Source organism: Phascolarctos cinereus, unplaced genomic scaffold (genome assembly GCF_003287225.1).
Source record: "Phascolarctos cinereus isolate Bilbo 61053 unplaced genomic scaffold, phaCin_HiC Scaffold_5;HRSCAF=322, whole genome shotgun sequence".
NCBI classification, from domain to species: Eukaryota; Metazoa; Chordata; class Mammalia; order Diprotodontia; family Phascolarctidae; genus Phascolarctos; species Phascolarctos cinereus.
This window is the reverse complement of record NW_027555958.1, coordinates 345,677,136-345,702,327: the sequence shown is the minus strand read 5'-3', so window position 1 is coordinate 345,702,327 and position 25,192 is coordinate 345,677,136. Positions and strand designations below refer to the sequence as shown.

Below are 25,192 nucleotides of genomic sequence, written 5' to 3'. Positions count from 1 at the left end.
TTTCCATTTTAACAATGAAGACCATGCCACCTTTGACGCTGTTGATCATTCTTTTCTCCTTGATACTCTCTTTTCTCAAGGATTTCAAGACACCGCTCCCTCTGGATTCTCCTGTTTGACTATTCTTCAGTTTCTTTGGCTGGATCTTCAGTCAGATCACACCACTAATCAAGGGCATTGCCCAAGGCTCTGTTTCAGGCCTCTTTTCTTTTTCCTCTAAACAATTTCCTTTGGTGATCTCATCAGCTCCCATGGATTCAACTATGACCTCTATAGAGGATTCTCAGATCTATTTCCCTAGCCCTAAACTTTCTCCAAGCCTCCAAGGTCTTAAATCTCCAATTGACTATTGGACATCTCTAACTAGATATCTCATACATATCTTAAATTCAACATGTTCAAAATTAAACTCATTATCTTTCCCCCAAAACCCTCCCCTCTTCCTAAATTCTCTATGGCTATGGAGGATGCCACCATGCTCACATTCACCTAGGCTCAAAACCTAGATATCATCCACAACTCCTTATTCCCTCTCACTTCTCATATCAAATCAGTTAGCAAGTCCTGTTGTTTTTACCTTTGTTTGCATCTCCTTTTGTTCTCAGGCATTGCCATCATTCTGGTGAAGGCTCTCATCACCTCATTCCTGGACAACTGCAGTAACCTGATGGTTGATCTCCCACCCTCAAGTCTCTCCCCACCCCAATCCATCCTCCCACTCAGCTGTCAAATTCATCTTCCCAAGTCTGACCATCTCACCATTCCCATTCAATAAACTCCAGTGGCTCCCAGTTACATCTAGTTACCTCTAATTAAAAAATCTTCTGTTTGGCTTTTAAAGCCCTTCATAAACTGGTCCCTTCTTATTTTTCCAGTCTTCTTATACCTCCTCCCTCCCAATCCCCATATATTCTGTAGTCTAATGACACCAGCCTCCTTGTGACATTCCTTGCACATGACACTCTATTCCTGATTCTGGGCATTTTCACTGGTGTTGGAATTCTCTCCCTCATTTCCTTCTCCTGGCTTCCTTCACGTCTCAGCTAGTCTAACCTTCCACAAGAAGCCTTTCACAGCCTTCTTTAATCTTAGTGACTTTCTCAAGATTATCTTCAGTTGACTCTACATGTTTGTACATAACTTTTGTTGTCTTCCCCATAAGACTATGAGCTCCTTGAGAGCAGGGACTGTCTTTTGCCTTTCTTTGTATTGCCATTGCTTAGCACAGTCCCTGGCACATAGCAAGCGCATCATAAATATTTGTTGACTGAATAATTGACACCAGCTAACACCTGGCCTCTTTGTGATGGAGTCAAAATTCAGGTTACAAGAAACATTTGAGAAGAAGCAGCAGAGTATGTTACTATGTCTGTAAATAGACAAGCACTAAATCAGAGGACTGGGGAAAGAGCATCCCTTTTCTTGGAATTTCCCTCAGGTGGGCTCATCTGATGGCGTCAGGATGAATAAAGCTATTACCAAGGCCTATTGATTTTTCCTTTGCAACATCTCTCAAATACACCCCATTCTCTCTTCTGACACTGCCACCACCCTAGTGCAAGTCGTCATCACCTCACACCTTGCAATAGCCTACAGGTGAGTCTGCCTGCCTCAAGTCTTTCCCCACTCCAATCCATCCTCCACTTAGCCTCTAAAATGATTTCCCTAAAGCACAGGTTCAATCATGACACACACACACACACACACACACACACACACACACTCAATAAACTCTAGTGACTTCCTATTGCCCCTACAATCAAATACAAAATGTTTTGTTTGGCATTCAAAACCTTTCATAATTCAGCCCTCTCCTACCTTTCCAGTCTTCTTACACTTCAGTCCCCAACTTGTACTCTTCAGTGCAGTGACACTGGACTTCTGGCTGTTCCGTGAACAAGACACTCCGTTTCTTAGTTCTGGGCATTTTCTCTGCCTGTCCCTCTTGTCTGGGATACTCTCCTTCTTCTACTGGTACCGACCTCCCTGACTTTCTTAAAGTTCCAACTAAAATCCTTAGTACCTCCACACAGTGCATGATACATAGTAGGCTTAATAAATGTTTATTGATTGACCGAATCTTTTGCTCCAAGATCCCTGTAGGATTGCTGTCTTTCCTCAATCTCTCCTTTCTCTGCCACAGTCCAATCCTACTTTCCCTTTCTCCTTTCGCCTGTTGTGCTGTCAGTTCTTTTTAGCTCAGTTCCTAGTGTCTTTCTGCCTTCCTATTCACTAGATTCTCAAAATCTCTCAGTAGTACTAAACTAGTTCTTGCTATTCAAATAAGCTCCTAAGGCTGGGGCCAAGCCCTATCAGCCAATCAGAATAGTATTCTTGCTGCACCTAATTGAACTGCCTTTGGTTTAAAGAGGTATCCAGGCATTTTTTATATCTATCTCTGACTGATTGAAACAAGGTATCCTTATGTAAGAAGTAATTACTTTTAAGTGTAGGGCAGCTAGGGTGGCACAGTGGATAGAGTACCAGGCCTGGAGTCAGGAAGACTCATCTTTCTGAGTTCAAATCTGGCTTCACATATTTACTAGCTATGTGACCCTAGGCAAGTCACTTGACCCTATTTGCCTCAGTGTCTTCATCTCTCAGATGAGCTGGAGAAGGAAGTGGCAAACCACTGCAGTATCTTTGCCAAGAAAACCTCAAATGGGTTCATGAAGAGGTGGACACAGCTGAACAACAACAAAACTTTTAAGTGGAGGAGAAAGTAATAATCAATGGCCCCTCCACCTTACAATTAGAAGACCTGGGTTTTAGTCCTGGTTCAGTCTCTAATAAACTGAGGATCTTGGGTTAAGTCCCTTATCCTCCCTGAGCTGCACTTTCCTCACTTCTAAAGTAGGGATGCTACGGTCTACCATATCAACCTCACAGCTTTCTTGTGAGGACCATGTGAGGTCATAGATGTGAAAATATTCAATAGAGTTGAAAACATTATAAAAAATATAGGACATGAATGTTTATTATCCCCTACACCCAACTTTGAGAAGACCAAGAAAAATACGTTTTCCTCTACTTTGAAATAGCCACCACAAGTGCACAGAGAATCTTAAAAGCCTAAAGAACATTAGTTTCAGAGCCAGTAGTTTTGGGGTTGTCATTTTTTTCAATAGTAGCAAAATGTTGGGACAGATGGTATATTATTTCAATAATTGTAATGAATAATGGAATGTAATCTAGTTCCACTGGAAGACCGGAATGCTATTTTATCTTGCTGCTTCTCTTGGTTACCCTAAATGGATTACTCTTGTTCATTAATATGTTGACATTAGAGTCAGAACTTTTCCTATTTCTACTTTATTGAGTATTCTGGTAGAGAGGTAGTCAAATGGGAAATGTTATTAGTAAATAACAATATTTAAAATCTCTTTTCTGCCCTTAAGCAAGGCAAGATTTTTAATGACAAGTCTTGATGCTCAGAGTTCATAAAGAATTTTAGACTTTTTTTCCCACTGTTTATGTGGAGAGAGAGAAGTAATACAGCATAGTGGATAGAGAGTTAGCCAGACCTCAGTTTATGGTGAACCTCTGACATATACTGGTTCTGTGATTCAGGGGGAAGTTCCTTGACATCTTTTTTTTATTTTTGGGGTGGGGGGAGGTGGTTAAGTGACTTGCAAAAGTCATAGCTAGTAAGTATCTGAGGCCAGATTTGAACTCAGAGCCTCCTGACTCAAGGGCCAGTGCTCTATCCATTGTGCCACCTAACGGCCTCAAGTTCCTTGATATCTTAGTACTCTGGGCAACTCTCTAAAAATACACTTTGCAGAGAAAGTGGTGACATGCATTGATAGAGGGAATTTCTTTACCTGGCTGTTCCTAATATTATTCTTCCTCTAATACACAAGTTCTAGAGAATAACCCACCCCATATGAAAGTTAAATGACTCGACCAAGATCACATAGCTAGTATCAGAGGCAGGTTCCCAACCCAGTGCTTCCTGACTTCAAGCCCAGTTCTCTAATGTCTAAACCATGCTGCCATCACAATGTCCATGAATAACTACTAAATTGTGGATTTATAAAAGTTAAGAATATATAAGGGTAATAATAATAGATGCCATCCAAACAGAAGGAATGTTTTTCCCCCCTGAGGTAGTAATCTGCTGCATTTTAAACATCCTTTAATCACAGTCATGAAAAGAAAACTTGAGTCACAAGGTCAGATTGAGTCACTTTACAAGGCATAAACAGGTAGCAAATGAATCTATGAAAACTCAATGTATGCAAAATATGATTCACTTTACAAAAAGGCTCACAGCATCAAAATCTCCCAGTACATCTAAAATATGACTTGATTTCCACATCACTTTTTAGAGACACATCTATGCCATCAAGTTAGCACAGCTGCATTGTGGGAGGATTTAAAGGGTATCAGAAGAAAAAGGTTGTTGATGTTTTAAATAATTAACAGCTTGCCCAAGGAATGGTTTTTTTTAAACCTTCAGTCAGGCATTTGCTGGAAAAGGTCATACTTAGAATACTGAGTAAAGCTGCTTGGAAAAATCCATTTGAAGCCTTATCACAGAAATACAGCTACACAAAGCTTTCACACCAAGGACATCCTCAAGCCTATGTGCCCGCTAGTGCTTGAATTCTCCAAAGTATAACTGGGACATGCTATTTCCTGAAGGAGCAGGTGGTGATTACTAGGGATAGCAAACTTCCTTCAGAAGTTCTGGGACCGTGTGGAACCTACCAGCAGGGTGCTAGGTTAATCAATGAAATTAAGAAGACATACCAAGGTCCCATTTTCCATCTTCTCGAGCTGAGCTCACTTGCCCCCCCTTCCCCTATTTTTTTTTCCTTTGGGCAGAGTGGCAGGGAGGGCCAGAGCAAGAATTTAGACTGCCTTGTGTTTTAGTGAGGCTAGCACTTGGAGATTTCAAAATGTATTTTGGAAACTGAGGAGGGGATTTGCAGCTGGGTGAAATTACTTCCCAATTAGAGAACATTGAAGTCCTGTGTGTTAGTTTGGAAGTTAAATTATATGTTATGGGGGACAAAACAGAATACAAGGCAGTACTACTGTGTTTGGGAATCTTGTGAAAACTGCACAGAGCCATAATTCAGAGAAGGATTCAATTCAACCTTTAGAAAAAATTAGTAAAGACACACAGAATTCCTTGAATCCTTCAATAAGGTGTGAAAGGAAAGAATATTGTTTTGTTCTTGCTACACTTTCTCAGAATGAGATCAAAATTTAATCAGTATTCATCTCCCAGAAACAAGGTCATTCATTTGACATTTACTTATTGTTTACTATCTGAAAAGCACCACGCTATGGGCTTAGCAAGACTCAAAGAGAATTTTTAAAATGATCCTTGCTCTTTTAGAGCCTATCATCATGGAGTTAGGCCACATAGGCAAATATGACCATGATTATACAATAATGACACAAAATATGATAATATATTTTAAAATATACAAATATAATATACTTTAATGTATTTAATACATAAATAATAAATCTGCAGTATATATACTTTAATAATAGTTTAATTAGATTTAATGATAATATATAATAATATAAAATTATTATTTAGAGTGGCACAAAATGTTCAAGTTTGGCGGAAGAAACAAGATCATTTGCAGCTGGATGAAGTTGAATCCTTGGGGGTTTCATAGAAGAGATTCCTTTGAACTGGGGTTTAGGGTAGATTAGATGCCAGTAAGAATAAAGGCTAGTAGCTAAGGATGGAATTCTAAGGCTCAGGCAGTATCATGAACAAAAGCACATACACACAAAAAAAATACCAAACAAATAGATGAGTGAATATAATCTAGCTATCCTGAATATTCTAGTTCCTACATTTTTCCAGGTGGGGAACTGTGATTTTCTTTGTCCAGAACACGGTGACATTGAGGTCTACAGTGAAGTGTTAACAGTCATACTGCCTACAGGAAAATAATTTCGGCCTTCCCAGAAATACAAATAAGCAATACCCTGGAAAGGCAGCAAAGACTGTTTGGGGCTGTTTATTTATGGTTTTGGTGGGGAATATTGCCCATTGCCAGTCTCCTTGGTCTCTCTAAATCTTGTACTCTAACCTCAAGGTTCAGTGCCTCGATTGTATCATCTGGCTTACCAGATCATAGAGCAAGAAAGGACTTTAGAGCTCATCTAGTCTAACCTCCTCATTTTATGGATGAAGAAACTGAGCCCCTAGTATTTTAAGTGACTTGCCATGGAAATACGCAGAAAGAAGTAATGCAAGATTTGAACCCAATACCACTCTTTGACATCAAATCCAATGTTCTTTCCACTATACAATACTGCTCAGAATGGTTCTGTGACAATGAGTATATATTAAATCAAACTCAATAATGATACTCTGGGCCTCTGTAGGCCCTAAACTCTAGATTTATATAAGCATACCTCTCCTAGCTCTGAGCTGCATGAGGGTAGTGAGTGTGAGTGTGTGTGTGTGTGTGTGTGTGTGTGTGTGTGTGTGTGTGTGTGTGTGTGTGTGTGTAGAGAAAAAGAAAGAGACAAAGGGGCAGGAAAGAAAGAAAAGGAGTGAAAGAAAAGGGGAGAGAGGGAAGGGAAAGATATGGATGCAGAAAGTACCTCAGGGGTCCTCAGAAAGAGTAGGTAGGCTGTTTCAGATATGCAGTGCTAGTTGTGTCTGAGGGCACTCACTTTGTCCCAGGTCAATTCCTCTAGGTGACTACATTGTCCCACTCCCCATGTTGATGGCTTCTTCAGTCTGAATTGGATAAGAAAAGTGGGACCCAAGAGAATTCTTGTCAGAGGGAACATGAGCTTGAAAGCACTCCCTAGGCATCCCCTAGAATAAAGCAGACCTCTTAGCATGTCCCATAAAAGTTACATATGACAAAGGGAGTTAAGGACCCGCCCAGACTACAAGAACCACAATGCTAGCCACCTGTCTTAGAGACTGCTTTCACATCAATTGATGTAAATTGGATTGCCTTCTCCTATGGGTGAATGGCATTGGCCAGTTTTGTATCACCAGCAGATTTCTGCTGCTGACACTCATGATACTCTAATTATCACCTTGCTTGAGGTGAATTTACAGATATTCTTACTTCCTTCTCCTACACTTTGCAGGGGTCTGAATATCTTCAGTCCCTGCCTACTGCTGGTGCAAATTTAATTAGCTTAGTCTGCACAATCTACAAAACCATACAGCGTCTCAGCTACAATAACTTGCCCCAGCAACAACATTAATAACCGAAAGTAGTCATCTACAACATAAAAGCATCCCCGATGCTTTTTTCTATAGACCTTCCAGCATTCACCAGGGAAAGTTTCTAGCTGACAAGAACACACCTCGGGTGTTTCCACCAATAACCTCATGTGTTTTTATTCATTTGGTTCCATAGTTTGCTAATAGACATGAAAAAGAACATTTCATTTATGCATCATTTATATTCTACTTCTGGGAACAATGATAATACTTTAATCAGGAAAACAGCATGGTCAGAGGAGACAGTGTTTCCTGGCAGTATCCAATAAGGAAAAGAGAGAAACAGTTGGATGAGTTGAAAGGCAAAGGAAATAGTGGGCGTCAGTTATAGTCACTTTTTTAGTTCCCTTTACTTCCCTTCTGGGCCATTTCAACAATAGATTCAAAGTGCCCCAGAATATAAAATATTGATCAAAAGTATTGAGTTAATATTACTCTGTTTACTGTACTTCAGTATATAGCACGCTTCAAAGATTGGAAACTGACCTGGAAGAGTTAAGTCATGTGTTAGCCATGGATAGATTTTGTGGAATCTTTTATTTAGAGATCTTTAATTTTTGTTATTTGCTAACTTTGAATATCCAAGTCATTAGGGCTCTTCCCAACTCCCAAATTATGTAAGTAATGAACATATCTATCTGTGAGAGGGGGCAAAGTCCTTGTGTCTTAGAATACACAAGCAATGGGATTTCACAGATTCCATCTCAAAGCCTTGAGTAAGAGAAAAGTCAAGCATTCTAACATTGAGTTTAGCTACTTCTCTCTTAGCCATTCACAATCTCAGCACCCCCAAGCTATAGATTCTGAAGGAGGAAACTATTAGGAACACCATCATCTATGGGAGAATAGGCATATTTACATAAGTGAGTGCCAGGAACTTCCACCTTTAGACTGTTGCTTTCTCTATGGACCTTAGTTCTTGGCACATACGCTAGTAAAAAATTATCAATGACCTGAAGTTTTAGACCCTGTAGGTCTGCCAAAACATGACATTAACAGGAAATGCTAAAAAGCAAAGTCAATAGCATTGTTCCTATACTTTGCATTGAAGCTAAAAGCCAAATGACATTTCCAAATTTCTTCTCAGTAAATTTGACTTCAGATAAATGCTGTATACACAAGCAGTCTCATTTTTTAGTGTAGTTATTGACAACACAAAACCACACATTAAGAAAGCATTTGCTATTAAATGGCAGATGACCCAGTGAATGTCTAGCCACACCCACACCCACCCACACCCACACCAATTTGCCTTCCTCATCAAAACCAAAAAATACATCTATATGAAGCCACTGACACTTTGGTTGATAAAAGATATGCCTACAAATACTTTTGTAAGAAAATAACAAAAACATTTTAGTAACATGAATTTTATTTTGTTGGTGAGTGGATCTTCTTCATGATAATAATGCTTAATTCAATGACCCCGACTTTTTAGGCTTTAAGTAGGAATAGCTTAAGGAGCTGGAGATATTTAGCTTGGGGAAGAAAATACAGGATGGCAAAACATGATTGATATCTTCCAGTATTAGAAGAGCTATCATATGAAAGACTAATTCAATTTATTCTGTGAGGCTCCACAGAGCAGTGGGTGGGATTTATAGGGAAATAGATTTTGGCTCAATACAAGGAGGAATTCTCTAACAATGCTTGAATGGATTAATTTGTAAGATAGTGAAGTCCCTATCACTTAAAATGCTGAAGCAGAGACTGTCTGGCTATCTGTCAGGGTATCAAGAGACCTGGATTTCTAGTCCCAGTTCTGCCACTAATTAGCTCTATGATCTTGAATAAGTCTTTCAATTTTTTCTGAACTTTGGTTTCTTCATTTGTAAAACAAGAAGTCTGAACTTGATCTCTAAGCTCCAACTCTAAGATACCAGAAGTCTGTATCTTAATACATTGGATAGAATTCAACTGAATAGCCTCAAGGTCTCTCTATCTAAAATTCTATACTTCTGGTTGTGGAGCCTGAGGATGCAGCCTAATAATAATAATAGCTTATATACATATGTGTGTGTGTGTTTGTACACATATGCATGTACACATACATATATTGCATTAAGGACTGCAAAAAGATTTACATGCTTTATCTCATTTGACATTCACAATAATTCTTTTGAGATAAGTGGTGCTATTATTATCCCCATTTTTCTGACAAAGAAATGGAAGCTTAAAGAAGTTGTGACTTATTCAGAATCACCATAGTTCATGGATTGAGGGCTAAAAGGGCTTAGACATCAGAGGTCATCTATTCCTGGCTTCCTGTTTTACCAATGCAGAAACTGAGGCTAAGTGACTTCTTCAGGGTCACATAGTTAATAATCCAGGACTGCCAAGGGTAGGAAATTTCTCCTCCAGATTCCAAGACAGGTGTTAGACTAGAATTGTATGACTTTATCATCTTCAAAGATTTCTAGTATAGGGGCACAATTCTAAGCAGTTCAGAACTACTTCTTCATGTTGGATCTGAATGCAGATCAAAGCATACTGTTTTCTTTTTTTGTTGCTTTTTCTTTCTCGTGGTTTTTCCCTTTTGTTCTGATTCTTCTTTCACAACATAACTACTGTGGGAATATGCTTAATATGATCATACATGTATAGCCTATATCAGAGTGCATGCCACGTTGGGGAGAGGGGAGTTGAGGGAGGGGAGAAAAATTTAGAACTCAAAATCTTACAAAAGTGAACGTTGAAAACTAAAAATAAATAAAGAACAACAACAAAAAAATAACAACTACTTCTATCTCTGATTGTTCTCAAGAGGGAGAAAAGCCCTTAGCTTACACTTACTAGCTTGGTCCCTTCCCATAAAATGTTGATTACACAAAGAACCATCATGAATAGAGAATAACTCCCATTATTATAGAAAGGAACAAAAAGAAATTCAATAATTTATACAGATTAGAATATACCACAGAAGATAAAGGAATAAATAGGCTCTTCAGTTGGGGGTGAGATCTCAACTCAAAGCAAGAGAGAATGATCTCACCAAAGGGAAGTCTATTCTCACTAATCTTTAAGGGTACAGGACCTAGAGGTCAAGAGACATGATGGGGGCTAGCTTCCACTACATGTCCATAGCTCCAGGGTTCCAAGTTCACCTTTCAAAATATGCAGCTCACCTCTTTCTTGATTTGGTTTTCTCAAGGTCATTTCTCAAAGTATCTGTCCAGCCAACTGAGGCAAATCCTTCATCCATTCATGCAGTATCATAGCTGAGGATTTTCTCATCCAATCAGAGTCCCTTTACAGATAAATAGCACAGGTCACAAGGCTCTCTCAGGGAAAGGCATGGAAAGGTTGGGTGCGAGTACAGTTACATATCACAAGATAGATTCGAGGACCTTGCCATCAGGCACTGTCCTTTAGCAGCTGCCGGGTTCCTTTTACGTAAAATGCCCCAGAGAAGTCTGCCACATCTATCACCCGGTACCACCTACTAGCCAAAAAGGGTTGCAAATGCAGGTATTTAAACTGAGTAATATATAGGAGGAGAGGCAAGATGACTAACCTGGATGAATCTTATTTTTTAATGAAAATATTCTTGCCTTCTAAACAATCACTAAATTACCTTCTCCATTATATGTACTCCCTTTTAAAATGGTTTGGAGTTGCCATGGATAAAACAAATAAAGATCACAATATAGTGAATGGTTTTGTCAAATGTGAAAAAATATATACTGAGCTGTCCTGTCTGCTTTTAAATAAACAGAAAGAAAGATAACCCTAGGGGAAAAAAAAACAAATCCACCATTCTGAGGGTACGTCTTTGCTCTCCTGATAGACTCCGGGCATGACAGGTGAGATACTGGAGGTTGGAACTCTGAGCTTCTAACAGCGTCACTCACTCACATCTTCACAATGAGGCTAAATAGCTGCTACAGATGAATTTGAGTTATCTCCAAGATCAATTCTAGCTTTTTTAAACCATTTCCTTGAGTTCTGTCCAGGTGACCAGGACTTATTGGGTGGCCATCAGCTTCCAGTGTAGGAAAAAAATCTGACCCTGGTGTCAGGAAAATGTTTTATATCCTTGGGTAAAGAGGCATAAAAATGTATCTAGTCAGGATCAGACTATTTTCCCCTCTGGACAATGCCTTACATTTATATGTGTACATATGAAATAATGTGTCATCTCTTTGAGAAGGTAGTAATTGTTCACAGGAATTTTAAGTTTATTCCTATATATTTTAGATGTTGCTGTATTTAGTGCATCTTGTGAATGTCAATAAGAAATAACATTTACAAAAAGAACAGCAGATGACTTGTTTTGAGTTTCTAGTTGAGCGAAGCTGATGAGAAAACGCCAAAATAATATGCAAATATTAATATGCCATATGTAAGGGCTTTTAGAATATTTTTTTCTTCCCCCAGAGCTGTCAATGCAAACCACTCTCCCTGCCACTGTTCCTATTTATTTCGGGGCAGGGAGGACGAATAGTGTTACTTTTTTTATTGTATTTGCACTAGGCCCCAGTAGATATGAATTTTTCACCATGAAGCTCTTTCTGTGTTTGTTTGCAGGGAACTTTGATTGGGTAGGAAATGATTTTACCCAGAATGCTGGCACAGGCCTTGTTATCAACCAGGCAGATGTGGAAAACAGCACAAGCATCATCAGGCAACTTAAAGGGGTGTTTGAAAGGGACTGGTATTCACCCTATGCCAAAAATTTACAACCAACTAAACAACCTAACTGTTCCAGTCACAAACTTAACAAATTGGTCACAAACAAGACTGCTGCAGCATACAATACAAGCGAGAATGACCCCTTGAGTGTACAACATGAATGAAGACACCTGACAGGATGGACAGATTGATATTTCGTATCTACTAGGGGAGGTGGGGAAGCCAAAAAAAAAGTCTTTTTTAAGGAAAAAGCACACAACAAAAATGTTCTCTGAACTGCATACAATAATATCTATATAACTATATTATAGCTCTATATACAATGATTTAAGACTTTTATATTTGTTACTTCTGACAATGAATGTCATTTCTGCTTAGAGGGTAGTTTTCAAGTTTTACATTTGAATTTAAAGACTTCAATTCTCATCCTGTTTCTTTGCCCAGTTATCACCACAAGATCTGAGGGGGGAATGAAGGTGAGCTCTGTGATGCCACTTCAAGATCTGTTGACTTACAGAGGAGAGTGGGTATTTCACCTTGGCAAAGATACCAGTAGGGGCACATAAATCACTCCTCCCGTTCCTGCACCACCACACCATCATCCAAGCATCAGTAGCTTACGTTTATACGCCATCCTCCAAAACTATATGTGAAAAATGCCATTTGGTCTTCTCACTCAATTCCTTCCAACAGCATAGGTTTTATATTCTCTTCGCCCCTTATAAAATGTTCTTGTTCTAAGGATTCCTTCTAAATTCTATTATGTTCTTTCTCTACAACATTAATTCTTAGTAGAGTATCTTTTGCAAATGCCTTATTCCTCTGAATGACTACACAAAGGAAATGGAAGTTTTCAACTTTCACTTTTCAACTGTGCTTTTCTACTAAATTGGTATTTTTGAACTGCAACCTTCAATATATTGAGCATTTTTGCCTGCTCCAAAAGTCAGGTGGATTCCCAATTTGGAAAAAAAAATAAGCACTATTAATTCCCAACAAGGTTAGGTAAAGCCAGATTTGGTTTAGGTTTGTTGGGGTTTGGATTGGGGGAGGGGGGAATTGGGATATTTATTTTACATTTTTTAAGAATCTGGTATTATGGAGGAAAGACCTTTGTGGAACAATTATTTTACTTTGCTTAAAATCATTATGATGCTTTTGAGAGTAAGTCAGCAAAAGTTTGTAGCATTCTTCCTCTATAGTAACTTAAGATACCAAATGCTTTTCAGAAAAATGCAATTTTAAAACTATGCTTTCCATATTTTACTAATTAGCAAAAGGATGCTAATTAGCCTTGTTGTTCTATACTCTCATTGTGTGTGGTTATTTTATAAATATACAATACAGACCCATAAATATATTAATAGAGGCTGTTGTCACATGAGAGAGGCATGGTCTAGTCTGAGCACGTAGTTGGCAGCCAGGAATAGAGTCCCATGTCTCTTCCTGGCTCCCTCTATAGCTAGAGACAAGGCACATCACCCCTTTGCCTCCAGTTTCTATTGGTAACGTAGGGACAGTAATACCCACCTACCTCACAGGGATGTTGTGAGGATTAGGAAATATTTACAAAGTGTTTTGAAATCAAAAGAGCCTATATAAATGCTAAGCATTATTACATATAATCTTCTTTCTTGGGATCAACTTGGTGATATCCTAATGTAATCTATACTAAGTTCTTCCTGAGGACCTGATGGAGGAACAAAACATGTCTTCAAAGCTGCAGATTTGGATAAAAAATCTCATGGAGATGTAAGAACCCTGATGGAAGTTTGAGTTATCAAGGATGCAGGGAAAGCATTTCAGTGGAACATTTTGGCATGTCATTCTGTCTCAATGTGTGGTAACATCAACATGGAACACTGTGCTGGTCATCCTCTTGGAAAACAACAAACCAATTCGTTTTCAGAACAAGAGAAAGCATTCTCACCAAACACAATGCTTCTTTTTCAACCACTTGGTTCTTACTATGCCAGAAGAAACAGAGATGTACATCAGTTTTATCAGCTGGATCCTGGGATTAAAGGATGACTGATGATTTGTCTCACTATTGCAAAACTTTCTGGTTGTTTTAAAATAATGCTTGGTTGGACGTGTCAACCAGTTAGAAAATGGTGCATGTGCTAGAATTGTATTTTTTTAAAGAATACTGTACTTTTATGAAAGAATTTGATTTTTTAAAGGTCTGTTGGTTTTAATGACATTCTTTATCACCAATGGCCAGCCTATTCAGCCTGAGTATTTAACAGAAATTCCGTTTTTTGTAGGGTGCTACATGGATAGCTTTGATATAATGCGGGGATCAATAACCATTCCAGTAAAGTGCAGTAAGGTTTAGTAAGTTAGCTTACATAAAAATACAAAGTGGGGGGAAAACTAAGATTACCCTTGAACTAAATAGAGCAAGCCTGAGTTTAGATCTGCAAAGGACAGCTTTAAAGGGAGAAGGGAGCAGCTGGTTCCACTGGGACAGCACTGTTTTAGTTCTAGAGGGAGAGGTGAGAAACACCACACAAGCTCTCTTGGAATAGCTACAGTGAAGAAACATGTTTGAAGTAACAGGGGGGTGGATAAAGAGAGGAGGAAGTACAGCTCCCCTTTGCACATGGAAGGAGAGACATTGTGCTGGCTAGGAGCTGCAGCATACCTCCCTACCCTGCCAAGTGGAACCATCACACCCTAGACTGTGCCCAGAATCTGCTTCTGCCCATGTACCAACAGCAATATCTCTACCCCAATAGTCCCAGAAATATAGTGCAGGGACTTTCTAACCTGAACATACTTGGCAAATACAAGTTGGTCAAGAAGTGCTTCAAGACATTGACGTTGTTCAGCTTCGTGGAAGATTGCACCTGGGCAATATTAGGCAGAAACATTACCATGCAGAAGGCATTGTTTTTTGTAGCATTTTGATTTGCTTTTCTATTTGGGGTAGAGGTGGGAAGGGGTCCCACTGCTTCCCTGTGAAATGGCACATTTCCTTTTTGGCCTTGAAGCTATCTATGCTTATAAATACAAGAGATCCTACTTCCCTCAGAAGAACGCTGGAGGAAAATGTTTTATTCCCCAAGCTCACCCCAAACTCTACAAGAATTATCAAGAAGGCACCTTTCTTACAATAAGAGTAGTTTGGTTGACCCCAGAGATAATTCTCCCAAGGAAAGCAAATGAAACATGGTTATTTGAGAATATATGATAGACCTGTGTGCTGCAAACATTGACTAGTGCCTTATTCATTCTCAAGCATTGAGTTCAAATAGTGGTTAATTATACATAGATAATTATTCAGTTCAATTTGATATCACTTGCTGACAAAAAAAAAAAGATTGAGAGCCTTTCTACTGTAGCCTTGCAGATAAATACCCCAAAGTTTACAAGCCCTCTAACTCTTTCAACCAGCCTACCCTTCTCCCAAGTCACACCCCCTGTATACACAATCAAATTCAAGCACCTATTTTGTTGTTTGTTGTTGTTGTTACCATTGTCATGCCATGCACTGCAATTGGGCCTTGAAATCTTTGAAAGATTAACTTAGCTGTAAATCAATGGTTTAGAGACTCCTGTAGACTATATAGTCATTCTCTGCTGTTGTTCATGAATCATAGAAACTTAAGGGTTAAAAGGGACATCAAGAAGTCTAACCTCTATTTGAAGCATGAATCCCCTCTTATGACATCCCTGACAAGTGGTCACTCAGCCTCAGCCTGACCACCTCCAGTGAAGTGGACCTTAAGACTCCATGCCTTGGTGTGGTGCTCATCCATGAATGTGACAGAATAAACACACATTAAAAATTTCTGCCAAGACACCACTGTCTTTCAAGGAACACATAGAAGGATGTTTCATGGCACTCTGGGGTTCAATGGGTCACAGTGCAAAAATATATGTTAATTGACATCAGAAGTAACTAAGAGTCCCCAAATATGCAACTTTGAGAGCTAAATATTCCTAATCTGTGTAGCATTACCCCCATCTTAATGCTCGTGGAGCATTTTCCAAGAAGGCTGTATCTGTGATATATATCTCATTTTTGTCTTGGGCTGAAATGAGATGGGTTCAAACCTTTTGTTTGATCTTGCCCTTTTAACTTTTTGTTAAATGCAATTACTGAGTTATTTTTTAAAGTGCCTCACTGAGCCCTAGAAACTGAATGATACTTATTTCTCACCAGCTTGTAGCTGTAGTCAGATAAATCAATTGGGACATCAGGCTGTACAAGACATTGTTTTGCTCTAAGAACACTTGATGGAATACAAGGTCTAGAAAACATCACAACATAAGAATTGCTAAGCAGGGTCAAACCGATGGTCCACCCAGCCCAATAACTATGTGTTAGAATTTACCTTTTCTTCATGTGCCATTCATACTCTATTACATGGGGTGGGAGCAGGTTGCTTTTGGGTTTTTTTTTTATCTGGACATGTGATTTAATCACAGTGGGTGACCCCCAGTGTGGGAAACTCTTTCCATTAATGCAGATCAGTAGATCATCTATAACTTAGTTGAATATTAGAGGTTAGAATGGTGTGAATAAGAGGTTAAGTGACTTACCCACAGTCACATGGTTAGTATATATCAGAGGCAGGATTTGAATCCAGATCTACCTTGACTCCAAGGCCAACCCTCTGTCTACTATACCATGCTGCCTCTCCTCCTAAGTTTGCTGGTCCAAAATTCATTCCACTATTTTTGATGCTCTTGAAAGGCCTCTTGAACTCTTAATTGGAATGATCTCCTCTGTCAAGTGAGATGCTTGTTGTTTATCAAACATGAGTCCCCTAAAAAGAGTCCCACGTATTCCTAATAAATATTTCATTCACTTCATATGCTTTATTCTTAATGCCAGCCTTTTGGAAAGTATATACTTTATCTTCAGCCTTCTGGGAAGCAAAATTAATCTGACTTCCCTTTAACTAAAGTCAGACTGAATACATTTTTTTCTGTTCTTTTTCCCCCATGTAATATAATTTTGCTTCTTTTCCTAAATAGGAACTATTACTCCTTTTCCTGCTCTATTTTGATAACCAAATTGCTGTTTGCTACTTCTGCTTTATTCATTTAAAATTGCTGAAAGGCTTAAATAAACGTTGGACTCAGATGCAGCTTGCAGCCTGGCATTCCCATTTGGGAGAATTCATATCTTTAGCTGAATTGCAATCATGGCTTTATGTAATAGCCAGCCAGATCGTTTCCTGGACCCTTAAAAACTGTGTTTTCTTCATTTTATGTGGATCATGAGCAGTACTGCAGGTCCAGAATTTTTCAAGATGACTCCTGTTACGTAAGTAATTTTAGGTACCTATGTGAAAAAGAAGTATGAGTTTTGATAAGCTGGATAGGTGTTTGCTTTTGCTATGCTAACAACTTTCTATTCTGTTATAAATATCTTGAATTTGTAACTGCATCATCATTATACTGATAGAATACAGTTATATCTCAGCCTATGTAGGGACATGAAACTAATCTTTAAATTCATATACAAGTTGGCACAATAAAGGCTGGGTTTAGGAGATATTTATAAATCTCAATTCTTTTGTACAACTGATCACTAAACTAAAGTATAGTAATGAAGACCTGTTCATACTGTGACATGAGGCATGTCTTCTTTTTCATCACATCTTGGTCTCAGAAACCAAGTTAGATGTCAATTACCATGTTATAACATAAGTGACTGAAAAGAATAAGGTCATTGCTGATGGACCCATGGATTATAGTCCTACTGTTTTGTAAATTAGCCCAAGAAACTGTCTTTGTAACATTACTCTTATCTCTATAAAAATGTTTGTTTTTAACAATGTGTTGATTGTTAATGAATGAGTGATCTTTTTGATCTGGAAAAACTACCAAGGTCCCTACACATGCACTAATAATTCCTTCCAAATGAGAAAGGAAATAGTCCATAGCAATTCTAGTTTATCATCCTTCCATGCTCAGCCATCAGCTATCTAATCTTTCCATGTAAAAACACTAAGGATAATAAGGGGGAGGGGTGCTGCTTTTTGTTCTGTTGAATGGCTATGATCAAGGGATTGCAAGGTGGAAAAATGATCCATTTTCAGAGATGTCTTAGCCCTTCATCAGGGTCTATTTAGTAAACATCTCCTTTCTGTGGCTACCTCTGTCCTCTGAAATAATCAAAATGTCTCCTTGAAATGAGACACTTAGCAAAATAAAAAAAAAGTGTGTTTATTAAGTGCCTGCCATATGGCGGGCAGTGAGGCCAGTTGGTGTAGAGAATAAAGAGTGAGTCTTAGAGCAAGGAAAATCTGAATTCATGTCCTGCTTCTGACTCATACTAGCTATCTAACCTTTAATAAATCACTTAACCTCTCAGGCAACTCTCTAAGGCCGTAACTTACAGTAAAAGGAATACACACAGGGTTCAGGAAAAACCAAAGTTGGGTTCCCCAGCCCCACCATACGTAGCCCCAACATATTAGACTCTATTAGACTTTCTTAAAGATGAAAAAATGATATAGTCTGTGCATTCAAGAAGCTTATAGTATAGTAGAGATATCAGACATGATCACAAATAATTGCAATAGTGACATGTATAATTGATATCATATTGCTTGCCTTCACTAGAGTTGGATGAGGGGCGGGAGGAAGGAGATAATTTGCAACTCAATTTTTTTTTAAATGAATGTGTAAAAAATTTACATGTAATTGGGAAATATTTAATAAAATGAAGACATATTTAGAAAACAAATAATCGCAACATAAATTAGAATGAAAGTGTGTAGAAAAGAAAGAAATGAGAAATTGAGAAGAGAGAGAAATCAGGCTCCCAACAAAGGACTGAATCTGAACTGGGCCTTGAAGGAAAAGAAGAAATTCAACCACCAACAATTCACTTCTTTTCAGGCCCATTATTTTTCACCAGAGTTTCTTAATCTATGGTGATATATATGCTTGGTGTCTGTTGGTAGATTTGTCCAATGCCTTATCCCACAATAATAATAAATTAAATGGGGCAGCTGGGTTGGCACAGTGGATACAGCACCGGCCCTGGAGTCAGGAGGACCTGAGTTCAAATCTGGCCTCAGACATATAATACTTCCTAGCTGTGTGATTATGGGCAAGTCACTTAACCTGAATTGCTTCACTAAAAAAAAAAAAACAAAAAAAAAAAACCAATAATAAATTAATATTCTTTGACTTGATAAATAAGAGCCCAGAACTTGTTTAGGCAGACTTTTTTTGTTTCCCTTGGTTAGAAGTGGAATCTTATCTCTAACAGAGTAAGGACTGTAAGTGCTTAATAAACACTTTTTGACTGATAGTACATTTAGCATAGAGGACTATGAGGAGAAATCTGAACGGAGTTGATCATCCCACAAGTTGAAGTTTCAAAAGTGAGAAAACATCAGAAGAGAATATTTTCTGTTCCACTGCTGATACTTGAGGTCAGTGACTAAATTATAAATTACAAGAATGTTTTTATTAATATTTTTCCCGACTAACATTTAGTAAGCAAAAAAAATAAATGAACATATTTAAATTTTAAGTGTAGTATGGTAATCATTTTCTTATAGATGCGATAGGATCCTGCAGAGAAAAGAGTGATCTCTTTCTCAAGATGGATAATTATCATTAAACCTACCCTTCTAGGACTAAGAAAGCTTATAAGCTATTGGAGTTATTATAGTGCTGCTATATCATCTGCTTCAAGTCTGAAATTCTGGGGAATAAATTATCATGTTAAATTCTGTCTTTCTAAGCCACAAAAGTGTGTAGTGCAGGGAAGGGTTCAGGAAAATAGAAGACATTGGCTTCAAAAATGTTTTTAGATATGAAGGGAGAGTGAGCATCAAGAAATGAAGAAGATCAGATACTCATATTAAGGCCGCTTAGAAATGTGACTTTATAATATGAAAGCAAAGTAAAGCTGAGGTCCCTTCCAACTACTCAAAAGAATTCAAACCAATTCAAGAAATATTAGTCAGTCTTCTATTAACTTCAAAGCATTGTGCTAAATGCTAAGGGGAGAGGCAAAGATAAATAAGACACATCACCCTATCTTTAAAAGTTTATACTCTAGTAGGAGGAATAAGATATATCTGTGAGGCCATTGGGTTAACTACTCAACCCAGAAAAATAGAAACACCTCCACAATATCTCATCCTGTACATTTCCATAGAGGCTCTACCAAATGCCCAGGGTTACCCTGTAGTCTTTCCCTAGTTTGTTTCTTTACTTATTCATTTATTCATTCATTCATTTTTAGTAACTGGGAGGAACAAAGAGAGCATTTAATATTTCTCATTTTTTCAGGTCAAGTCATTATTGGAATATGCTATAGCTGAATCATCCCTACCCTGTTATATATGTGTTTCCATTGCCCTTTTCTCATACCAAATTTCAATTTTGGCAAGATTGTGGTGTTCCATGTTTTGCAACCATGTAGCCTCACCAGGGAGAATATTGATATTAAGAACATTGGCTTCTGCAGGTATCGGCTGCCTGGGCTCACTGAAAGCGCTGCCCTAACCATAGAAAATTATTATATTTGAACTCTGCATAGGATACGTAGTGCTCACAAATACCCTAGGTAAGTATACATCTCTAAGTTTTTATGACTCACTCACTTGATGGCTTCAGTTCTCTCCTGAGCAGCACCTGTCATACAATCTTATATAATTATACCATGTACAAAAAAGACATCTTGCTGAAGAAAATTTTTGAAACTTCATATTCTTCTACAAAATCAAATACTCACATAAAATCACCAAACAGTAGAAATAGGTTAACTTAAATTCTCTACACTTTTCAGTTAAGTCCTATGCCAGTGAATAGCATATGCTAGATAACCTGATAGAAAACCGTCTGCAAAAGGCTTCCTGTTTTCATTAAGAATGCATTCAATACGTACATAGAATAAAAGTAAGTTTTGGGGTTAAAAGTTGATTATGTCTTCTCTGCTCTTACTTGTGGTAACAGAAGCAGCATAATTCAGTGGATAGTGAGACTGTCTTCAAATATAGGAAGATGAGTCAAGTCCCACCTTTGATACCTACTACTATGTGACCCTGGCAAAAATCACTCAACTCTTCAGTGCTTTGGTAGCATGGTGCTAAAGTCAAATAGAAATGGAAGCCATTGATCAATTCATAAGGATATCTATGGACCTCATATTGACTTAATTTTTAACTGTAATGTCATCTATAGTTAATTAATATAATCTATAGTTATAAAATATTCTATAGTTTATTTATTTTGTTAAATATTTCCCAATTACATTTTCATCTGGTACCAGCTGCACTTGAGAATGTTGAGGGCCATCTCTGCTCCAGAACACTCCGACAAGTAAGTTGCAGAGAAGGTACTTAACCTACATTGGCAGAGGAAGTTTTGTCACTTGAGATTTCCCTATACCAATGAAATCACAGATTCCATCTTTCTCCCTAATATGTGATATAGTGGCTGGGATTCCCCTTTGCTTTTGCCTGTTACTTTCTTCTAGAGTAAGGAAAGGCTCCAAAAAAGAGAAAGAACTCAGGGTTTCTAGGTTCATCAGGCAACTCTCTATAGACCTGGAGTCCATAAATGCCTCGGACAAATCATCTGGACTCGTGCAAGAACAAGAAGTCTAGATATGCTCAAAAATGTTAAACAAACATGGACAAACCCTAAATATGTGTAGGGCTTCCAAGAAGGGATCACACACTTGAGGTTGATTGGAAATCAACCCAACAGTTCCAAGACAAGCTCCCAAGATTCTGCATGTGGCTCAGGGCCACATAACAGCTCTGTGCTCATTCAGACTAAATTCAATACAAGAGACTGACTTCAAATTTAAGACATCTCCAGTCTCAAAATCTAGAGATTGCAAGTTATAGAGATTTCCTGATGCAATGAGCTCCTTGAAGAAAAAAGAAGACACTACTCATAGTTACTGTGCAGCATCCTACTTGGAGCCCAAAGCCAGTGAATTACTCAGGTAAAGTCTGTCCAGTGGGAAGGGGATAGCTTGTTCAGTAGTCAGGAGCATATGTTTACCTTCCTGGGGGAAGTCTAAAGCACAGGATAGCATTAATATGTAAAAGATTATATATTATCTAATGAAAGAGAGGGATTTCACCAAAATGTTACGGAAATGGGCTCAGAAGCAACCCCCAGATTCCGGTCTTCTTGGAGAAATGGGCTATTTTGGGCGCTCAGTGTGTTTCTATATCTGTTCATGGGTTCCCTTGTGGTTTTTTTGCTTTATGTTTTCTGTGGAGAGAAGTAAAAATTCATACACATGTATATATGTATGTACACACCTACACATATACATTATATACGTAGGTACACATGTATGCATTCGTTATGCCACCCCAAATTCTTTTTTAAAGAGGTAAGGTCTAATTACCCACATTTCAGGATATCTAGATGTGAGTTATACAATGAGTATACTAGGAAATTTGCTAACTGCATCTCCAGGTGGTGGCAATGAGCCAAAGAGAAAAACTCACCCTATTGGAGTCCACCTCCACCTTACTTCCCCAGATCATAGTAATAACATGAGGCTAGAGAGTATGTTGGAGGACCTAGACCATATGTTGGTTACAGGTGATTTTGTTCAGTGTCTCAGCATCACTTCTGGAAGAAAACATTCACGAAGTTTGAGTACAACCTGAAGCTTCTGAATTGTCTAGAAACTTCTTTCTTACCTTGATGCTAATATTTGCCTACAATTTTCACACGCACCCTCCCGTAGCCTCACCTTTATATTGAAGTCCTCAAGTGTCAAGTCTTCTTAACTTAGTTTGGAGGATCTTGTCAAGTTCCTCATAGATTTTTTTTTCACTTTTTAATTTTGTGAAATAGTCATTGATGTATAAGCTATAGTTATCTTCCCTGTAGCCCATTTGCCCATGCTTATTTTGAGGACTTAAAGTTCAGATAGCCAACTATCCCAAGAAATGATGCTTTTTTTATTGCCCTTGAGCACACAATCAATTCTGCCAACTTTTATGAAATTCTCCAGGGATGTCTTGAGAACTGTGCTTTCATTCAGCTGTAACTTCTTCACATTGATAGTAAGAATTGTAGTATATATAGGTGGGATTCTATTTCTCCTGTAAGTGTCAACAGCTTTGTTGCCAGATACTACATTAAGAGTAAAAACATTTAATATAAACTGCCTAAGGTCTGTATGATTCTTAGCCACATTTTCTCATTTTCCAGTGTTCTTCAACTACAGTAGAAGCAAAAGGGGGCCGCACAGATCTGGGTACCGTTTTGTACTTTTGTCATTGGTCTTGCCCCTTCAGGAGTCACCATGGACATCCATATCATCCCTTGGGGACCAAACTTCTGGTGGTAATCCTTTTCCAGTTTAAGTAGGGTAGTCCTCAGAGAGTAGACATAAGTACAAAATAAGACACATAAAAATAAATGTGATGCAAAGCATATAAATCCTTGAGTGATACAAAGTTCTGTTATAGTTTGTAAGCAACAGGTATCACTTTTCACTAGGTAGGGGGATTGAAGAGGGCTACATGGGGAAGATAGAATTGGAGCAGGGCCTTGAAAAATTGTGAGGTAAGATTTCAACAGACAGAGAAGAGTGGGAAGGATACTCCAGGCATAGGAAGCCACAGGACTAATGACAGAGAGATTCCAATTTTTTTCATTGTGTTTTTAGATCAAAAAGTGTTTAAAAGGCAACACTACCATTTGAGGAAGTGATAATAACACTACAATACTTTGAAAATCCCATATGGGAGCATGTCAGTAAGAGACAAGGTCTATTCTTCTCAAGAACATAAATAAAATTACTTCTGTAGACATCTACAGGAAGGGAAAGCAATAATTTTCCAGTTAAGGTTATATGATGTTCTGACTGTTAAGGTATTTGGGGGTTGAATACAGAAAAGGGAAAAAAATTCTGTGTTAATATTTTGACTGGGCTGTCATTCATACTGTGTAACTCAATAGGAATCCTCTTCCATTCAGTCTTTGGTTGTTAAATATACACACACAATTAATAGTAACCCAACCTGATTATTTCATTAGTGTGGGTCCTCCATCCACCAATTTGACCCCACATGCCACCTTCTCATCTTGTATAATTTTTATCCATATCTTTCCATAAATAGGTCATGAAGAAGCCATCCAGTGTGCTATGAATCTTTTTCTACTATTTATTAATACTTCATAGATACTGGTGCAACACTTATATTGGTCATCTGTGATCCCTTATTCTTATTACATAACCAGCCCACTTCTTTTTCAAATATATGTCCATGATGATAGATTTTATTCAACTTCTCACACACAAATCATCATTAGTAATATGCTACTTGTACCCTCTATGGGGAAATCAGAGGATAAATGGACTTTCATAACCAAGGAACTCAGGGGGAGGTTGCACAGAAAGTTTAATTAAACTTTAAAACATTAAAACATTTTTAAACATTACAACAATGGCTAATGCAAGTGTGATCAAATGGTGGCAACTCAGACTTTTAGTCATTTGCAAAGTTCTTAAAGAGATTACCAAGGATTTGCTCTTGCAAAATCAGCTGAATTAGTCAGAAGTCTCAGATGGGGGTTGTCCTTTGTCCCTTTTGCAATGGCTAAAATGGGAATCCCACAAAGATGAATTCCCTTTGCAGCTGATGTGGTCCTTCTGTCCCATCCAAATTTAAGATTTAGCCTTGACCCCAATTAGTCATTCCTCCAGCCCATCTGTCCTTTAAAGCCACCAAAGGCTTTATATCCAGATTTGAGGGACTATTAGGATGAATACCCCAGGGCAAGGGCCCAGACTGAGGCTCTGGCTATTCTTAGTTCAGGAGTGTATGGTGAATGCAGGTGGGGGTGGCTAGAGGATATGCGTCTTTCCAAGTCACTAGGGAAGTGGGGTGGAGAAGGAAGTGCCAAATATAAGAGAGGCTGCTAGTCTCTAACAGCCAAGATGCTGCTATACCTGGGAATTCTCAACATGTCTATGGGGATAAACCCAGTTCCCATCAATTGTCTAGAAGGAAGATTACTGAGGAATGAAGTGCTTTTGCTCAGGTAGAGGTAAGTGGAAGACACCTGTATGGGTCTCAGTTGTGGCAGCTGATCAGGAAGAATGTATCATGGGTATGGATGTTATCAGTTTGGGGTGTCAGTACCTGTACCAGCACCGATAGCAGCTTATTTGCCATTTGTTATGTTAGACAAAAGATTTTACATTGTCTGCTCCTTCTGATATACTTAATATTAAACAATATGGGGGAGTAATGAAGAAGGCTGGAATATTTCCTTATTCAAGCTCCCTTTACAAGAACTCTTTATGATCAGCAGAGAAGATAGGTTGCTCCTAAATATTATATTATATATATTATAATGTAT

The 25,192-nt window shown here is 38.3% G+C and overlaps 1 protein-coding gene across 4 annotated transcripts in view; it reads left to right on the top strand.

The window, feature by feature from the left end:
- PLD5 (phospholipase D family member 5) overlaps positions 1-14,046 on the top strand; it is a 418,024-nt gene extending 403,978 nt beyond the window's left edge. For 3 of the 4 annotated variants that reach the window (XM_020982069.2, XM_020982072.2, XM_020982075.2), the window contains one exon: positions 11,756-14,046. In XM_020982069.2, the coding sequence (XP_020837728.1) occupies positions 11,756-12,024 (269 nt within the window). In that variant the 3' untranslated portion in view covers positions 12,025-14,046. Of the gene's footprint in view, positions 1-605; positions 1,592-11,755 lie in introns of those variants that run through there. The other variant, XM_020982070.2, reaches the window with a different exon arrangement.
- Positions 14,047-25,192: the final 11,146 nt, after the last annotated feature.